The sequence below is a fragment of the Mesoplodon densirostris genome, chromosome 4 (assembly GCF_025265405.1).
Source record: "Mesoplodon densirostris isolate mMesDen1 chromosome 4, mMesDen1 primary haplotype, whole genome shotgun sequence".
Classification (NCBI taxonomy): domain Eukaryota; kingdom Metazoa; phylum Chordata; class Mammalia; order Artiodactyla; family Ziphiidae; genus Mesoplodon; species Mesoplodon densirostris.
In genome coordinates this window covers 33190654-33197625 of record NC_082664.1, presented here as the reverse complement: position 1 = coordinate 33197625, position 6972 = coordinate 33190654, and the positions used below count along the sequence as shown (strand labels likewise).

Sequence of the window (6972 nt, the reverse complement as noted above, 5' to 3'; positions counted from 1 at the left end):
CAAATCTAGTATGTAATCAACTAAGGGAAAGTCTAATAAACTATTAAACAAGTGCATACCAGTTCAAACAAGGAGTGCTACAGGCATACCTGTGAAACTTTAGTATGCACAACATAAATAAGTATAGGTCCTCTTGTTGGTGAATCTAACAGTTCCCACTATCACCTACCGGAGTAGTAAGACTATGACCAGATATAAAATATTAAATGCATTTAACCACACAGACCCTTTTTAAATTGCCAAGTCATTTTATTTCAAGATAACAACTTGGGAAGAGTCATAGAATTACGTAAGTAATCCTGTAAGAGTGATTATCGATCATTTCTTCCCGTAAGTGCCAAAGTAATTTTCTCCATTTTGTGTGTTCCAGTTTGTATTTACTTGGGTTCAAGGGATTATTTTTTCCAACAGTTTAGTTTTCGTTTTCCATAATATCTTTTACATAGTAAAAGGCACCTATAACTGCTGAAAGCAAAAGAAGGAAAAGACGAAGAAGCAGTAGAGCTGTTCCTCTGTTTATATTCGTTAGTAGCCTGGCTCGAATACCTATTTCTCTGTCAGGTGGGGGCCCACTATCTACACTGCCACCTGGTCCTCTCTCGCTACAATTTGGTGGTTTCCAACCTTGCTGACAGTGACAATGTCTTTGGTTGTTGCATACCCCTCTGTAATTGCACATCTTGACATCACAGTCAAAACCCAAGTCTTGAAAAAAAGTACAATTTTGGTCCTTACAGTATGATCCTGGGCCACATGATGCACCATCCACTACAAGCCCCATTTCCGGTGAGTCTGTCCCAAAGTGGGCATCGTACCCAAAGCAGCTTTCTGGTTTAATATCTTGTACTACCATATGATGAAAGGTAGTGTGCTCCCCACCACCAGGAAGTTCCTTCACGTTAGCACAGTGCAGCATTCCACACAGAACATCATCTTGTTCACATTTTACAGGGTTTCCTCCTCCTTGAAGTAACCTCACACCACAGTTCCCAAATCGGTCACCTATGATATTCAATGTTTTATAGCATGCTGCTGCAGCATCTTTTACTTTATAGCCAAAGAGGGCTTGACACTGCATATCACGGTCACTACAGTTCCCCTTCATACAAACAGCTAATGGTGAACATGGGGTTCCATCCTGGATATAAGTGTCAGCTGGACAAACATGCGTTGTCCCATTACAGTATTCTGGTAGATCACAAATACCAAGAGTATCTCTGCAAAGAGTTCCAGGTTGAGCATATTTACACTTAAAGCAGCAACTTCCTTCACTGCAATCACTGCCATTGGTGAGGACACAATGGTTCTGACAACACGGATCCCTAGCACAGTCTTTTAAGGTGCCACAGTCACATTCTTCCCTCTGATTTATGATCTTGTCACCACAGCGAGGAGCTACATAAGGAAAATTACTGTATGGTACGTTTGGTATACTCAAACAAGGATCCCACATAGAAACCCGTTGATGCAGTTTGCTGTATGTACAATTGCTCATCATATCTAGAAGACCAGGCTCAGGAGCCATGATGCAGTGATTTCTTCGAAAACAGTGACAACCTGGACCATCGTGTACACAGCCCATAACATGACCTATTGCATGTGCTGCAACAGTTGAAGCTAAAAATATGTGATAATTTGAAACAAATACAAACGATGCTCCCCAATTGGGGTTGCATATTCCTTCATGGCTGCTATAATATGAGGATCCAGCGATTTTATGTCCTGTGAAAAGCATTGAAGTATCATGAGGAATTTGTGAATACCATCCCCACAATTTCCATAAACCAAATTCACGTACTGCAGCTTCAGCACTAGGCCAACTATATAAATCCATCCTATCCATGCCATCCCATATGCACATAAGACGAATCGAAACCTGAAGGTGAGCCTGGTAGAAAATGCTATGCAATATGTTGTTTATAATCACTACATTCTCTATTATACGTGTATGATTAGGGTTCTGAACAACTAATGAGTTAGAAACTGTGTAGTGAATTTTTAAGTATTTCCTATGCGGCCACCACAAATACACAGGAGCTGCTCTAGGCATCTCAGCAATCATCGCCTCCTCATCTTCTTGATTTGTATCTTTCCTTTCAATCTTACATTTTGCATCCTCTGCTGGTGTTTTTTGCGACACAAGCTGAGAAATCAAATGCTCGAATTTGGAAGAAGCCTCCAGTGGTTTGATTTCGTAAGTGAAGTCATCCACCTGCAGCATGCCACGCAGACCCCCATAGCAGGTGTCCAGTGTGCCCATGGACCCAGGAACCCCTTCCAGGTAGCTAAAGTAGTAACAGTCTCGGGGGATAAAAGGGTAGTCCTCCTGCACGGCGCCTTGGTCATTATCGGTGATAACAGGAAAATGCCTGGGCAGCAAGCTCTTCTTGACTCTCATGTGAAGCACATGTCTTTGGCCACTGAAGCGAACCATGTAGGAGAGCTGGCCTTGTGTTGCGGCTCCACGCACTCTGTGGGACACCTTCCTGGGGATCACAATTTCAGAGGAAGTGAAGCGCCAACCTTGGGGGTCATGGGAGCAGCAGGTTGAAAACAGGAGTAGACAGAGCAGAAGCAGCCAGAGATGACCTGCCAGGTGGGCCTGGGCCCAGGCAGGCCCCATGAGTGAGGAAGCCTGTGACCAAAGAAATGCACTCCAGCGGGAGGCAGGCAAGACTATCCCTGGAACAGCAACTCCTAAACAGCAGTCTAGTCCTGAGGAGAGCAGAGAGAGGCTGGAGGCTGGGCATGCCCAGAGAGGTGGAGGAGGGAGGGGGAAGCTCTTACATAACAATGGTGTATTCATGAGGGGGAGGGGCTGTGCTAAGTGATCCTGGGGATCCTGGCACAGGGCTCTTAGAGAGGAGGAAACATGGGAGAAATTAGGAAAAATGGAGTGTATACCTTGGGCTGAGTGGTCCCATGGCCTCTTGGAGAAGTCACAGGGGAAGAATCAGTGGGTTTGGTGCAATTTTAAGACAGTGATTGACTTTTTCTTCCTGAAACCAACATGAGACAAGGCTTCAATTTGTAATTAAGAAATTACAAAATGGAGAGGAGAGTGGAAGCTTCTTTCTGTAAGAATTTTGAGGAGAGAATCAGATTCTCTCATACTTTTTAAAAATGGAATGTGTTGGGGGCGATTAATGGAACCAAAGAATAAATAGTGTCATGAGTAGAAAAGGTAGGGTGGATAATAATAGTTTCTAATAAAGTTAAACTTACACTTGCTCTACGTCTCAGTGATTCTAGCCATAGGACGTTCCCCACAGCGATTCGTATGTGGATATTCATAGCAGCATTATTCACAAGTTTATTCCACAGACTGTAAACAAACAACCAGTACTGAATAGATGAATGGCAAACAAACTGGCATATTCATTCAGTGGGATAATCCTCAGTAAATCTGCACAAGTTTCTGATATGTGTAAGGACATGGATGTATCTATCTCATAGATATTATGATGATAGAAAGAAATCAGACCAAAGAACCTTCATACAGGACTTCATTTGTATGAAGTTCTGGAATAGTCCAGAAAATAATATAGGGGAGGGGCCTCCCTGGTGGCGCAAGTGGTTGAGAGTCCGCCTGCCGATGCAGGGGATACGGGTTCGTGCCCCGGTCTGGGAGGATCCCATATGCCGCGGAGCGGCTGGGCCCGTGAGCCATGGCCGCTGAGCCTGCGCGTCCGGAGCCTGCGCGTCCGGAGCCTGTGCTCCGCGACGGGGGAGGCCACAACAGTGAGAGGCCCGCATACCACAAAAAATAATAATAATAATAATAATAATAATATAGGGGAACAGAATTTAAATCACTGTTTTCCTGATGTGAGGGAATGGAGGGATGGAGGGAACTTTCTGGAGTGATGGGAAACTTCTGAATCTTGATTGGGGTGTGCTCAAGATGAACGTTTGAAATCCTAACCCCCAAGGTGGTGGTATTAGTGGGTGGGGTCTTTGGGAGGCGATTAGTGCTTTTATAAAAGAGGCCTCAGAGAGATCCTTCACCCCTTTTGCCCTGTGTGGTTACGGTGAGAAGGTGTCATTTATGAGCCAGGAAGTGGTTCTCACCAGACATTAAGTTTGCTGGTGCCTTGATCTTGGACTTACTGGCCTCCAGAACTGAGAAATAAAGTTCTCTTATGTATAAGTCACCCAGCCTATGGTGTTTTACTGCCTTAATATAATATAACATAAAATTTCTCCCTGGAAGTACTGTTGTAGGTAACAGTTACCTGAAATTGTGTGAATGGCATGGAACTAGATATTGGGTAGAGATTGGAAGAGTTTTGAGCGGAAGACTAGAAAGCCTACAGCGCTGTGGACAGACTCTTGGTGACAGCCTAGAAATAAAAAAGAAAAGTTGTATAGAAGACCCCCAACCTCCTTAGAAAATACCTAAGTAATCTTGAACAGATTGGTAGGATATGGACTGGAAAGGCCATACTAATGAGGCAGAAATGGGGATTATGTTATTGGACAATGGAGGAAAAGCCATTTGTTATCAAGTAGCAAAGAAATTGGCTGGAGTGGGTTTGGCTGGAGTGGGTTTGTGTCCTAGTGTCTTGTGAAATGTACAACTTTAGAGCATAAGTTGGATATTTAGCTGGGGAAATATCTCAGCAAAGTGTTGCAGGAGTGGCTGGCTTATTTCCTTTTGTTATAAGCTTCTAGTAAAATGTAGGAAGAGAAAAGTGATTTAAAGATGGAATTATTCGGGGGACGAGGGGAAGATGGCGGAAGAGTAAAACGCGGAGATCACCTTCCTCCCCACAGATACACCAGAAATACATCAACACGTGGAACAGCTCCTACAGAACACCTACTGAACGCTGGCAGAAGACCTCAGACCTCTCAAAAGGCAAGAAACTCCCCACGTACCTGGGCAGGTCAAAAGAAAAAAGAATAAACAGAGACAAAAGGATAGGGACGGGACCTGCACCAGTGGGAGGGAGCTGTGAAGGAGGAAAGGTTTCCACACACTAGGAGCCCCTTCGCGGGCGGAGACTGCGGGTGGCGGAGGGGGAAAGCTTCGGAGCCACGGAGGAGAGCACAGCAACAGGGGTGTGGAGGGCAAAGCGGAGAGATTCCCGCACAGAGGATCAGTGCCAACCATCACTCACCAGCCCGAGAGGCTTGTCTGCTCACCCGCCGGGGCAGGAGGTGCTGGGAGCTGAGGCTCGGGCTTCGGTCGGAGCGCAGGGAGAAGACTGGGGCTGGCGGCCTGAACACAGCCTGAAGGGGCTAATGCGCCACAGCTAGCCGGGAGGGAATCCAGGAAAAGTCTGGACCTGCCGAAGAGGCAAGAGACATTTTCTTCCCTCTTTGTTTCCTGGTGCGTGAGGAGAGGGGATTAAGAGTGCTGCTTGAAGGAGCTCCAGAGACGGGCGTGAGCCGCGGCCATCAGCGCGGACCACAGAGACGGGCGTGGGACGCTAAGGCTGCTGCTGCCGCCACCAAGAAACCTGTGTGTGAGCACAGGTCACTATCCACACACCCCTTCTGGGGAGCCTGTGCAGCCCGCCACTACCAGGGTCCCGGGGTCCAGGGACAACTTTCCCGGGAGAACGCACGGCGCGCCTCAGGCTGGTGCAATGTCATGCCGGCCTCTGCTGCTGCAGGCCCACCCCGCACTCCGTACCCCTCCCTCCCCCCGGCCTGAGTGAGCCAGAGCCCCCGAATCAGAGGCTCCTTTAACCCCGTCCTGTCTGAGCGAAGAACAGACGCCCTCCGGCGACCTACACGCAGAGGCGGGGCCAAATACAAAGCTGAGCTCCGGGAGCTGTGCGAACAAAGAAGAGAAAGGGAAATCTCTCCCAGCAGCCTCAGAAGCAGCGGATTAAAGCTCCACAATCAACTTGATGTACCCTGCATCTGTGGAATACATGAATACACAACGAATCATCCCAAATTGAGGAAGTGGACTTTGAGAGCAAGACTTATGATTTTTTCCCCTTTTCCTCTTTTTTTTGAGTGTGTATGTGTATGCTTCTGTGTGAGATTTTGGCTGTACACCTTTGCTTCCACCATTTGTCATAGGGTTCTATCCGTCCGTTTTTTTTTTTTTTCTTAATAATTATTTTTTATTTTAATAACTTTATTATATTTTACCTTTATTTTACTTTATCTTCTTTCTTTTTTCCTTCCTTCCCTCCTTCCTTCCTCCCTCCCTCCCTCCCTCTATCCCTCCTTTCTTTCTTTCTTTCTTTCTTCTTCTACTAATTCTTTCTTTCTACTTTTTCTCCCTTTTATTCTGCCGTGTGGATGAAAGGCTCTTGGTGCTGCAGCCAGGAGTCAGTGCTGTGCCTCTGAGGTGGGAGAACCAACTTCAAGACACTGGTCCACAAGAGACCTCCCAGCTCCACATAATACCAAACGGCGAAAATCTCCCAGAGATCTCCATCTCAACGCCAGCACCCAGGTTCACTCAATGACCAGCAAGCTACAGTGCTGGACACCCTATGCCAAACAACTAGCAAGACAGGAACACAACCACACCCATTAGCAGAGAGGCTGCCTAAAATCATAGAAAGTCCACAGACACCCCAAAACACACCACCAGACATGGACCTGCCCACCAGAAAGACAAGATCCAGCCTCATCCACCAGAACACAGGCACTAGTCCCCTCCACCAGGAAGCCTACACAACCCATTGAACTAACCTTAGCCACTGGGGATAGACACCAAAAACAACGGGAACCACGAACCTGCAGCCTGCAAAAAGGAGACCACAAACACAGTAACATAAGCAAAATGAAAAGACAGAAAAACACACAGCAGATGAAGGAGCAAGATAAAAACCCACCAGACCTAACAAATGAAGAAGAAATAGGCAGTCTACCTGAAAAAGAATTCAGAATAATGATAGTAAAGATGATCCAAAATCTTGGAAATAGAATAGACAAAATGCAAGAAACATTTAACAAGGACCTAGAAGAACTAAAGATGAAACAAGCAACAATGAACAACAC

General features: G+C 46.2%; 1 protein-coding gene across 1 annotated transcript; it reads right to left on the bottom strand.

The window, feature by feature from the left end:
• Positions 1 to 412: 412 nt before the first annotated feature.
• LOC132488037 (disintegrin and metalloproteinase domain-containing protein 21-like) lies at positions 413 to 2973 on the bottom strand. Its single transcript, XM_060096044.1, has 3 exons — positions 2905 to 2973; positions 1945 to 2486; positions 413 to 1722 (listed from the first exon to the last, which is right to left on the bottom strand). Exons 1-3 carry the CDS (start codon positions 2922 to 2924, stop codon positions 413 to 415), a joined length of 1872 nt encoding a protein of 623 aa, XP_059952027.1. The 5' UTR covers positions 2925 to 2973.
• Between the last annotated feature and the right edge of the window lie 3999 nt (positions 2974 to 6972).

Excerpts from the sequence above, each read along its gene's own strand:
- LOC132488037 (XM_060096044.1), bottom strand. The coding sequence starts at position 2,924 with ATGGGACCACTCAGCCCAAG. Across the intron at positions 2,487-2,904 it reads ATGGGACCACTCAGCCCAAG|GAAGGTGTCCCACAGAGTGC; the intron begins GTATACACTCCA and ends TGTGATCCCCAG. Across the intron at positions 1,723-1,944 it reads TCAGAACCCTAATCATACAC|GACATAAAATCGCTGGATCC; the intron begins GTATAATAGAGA and ends TGCTTTTCACAG.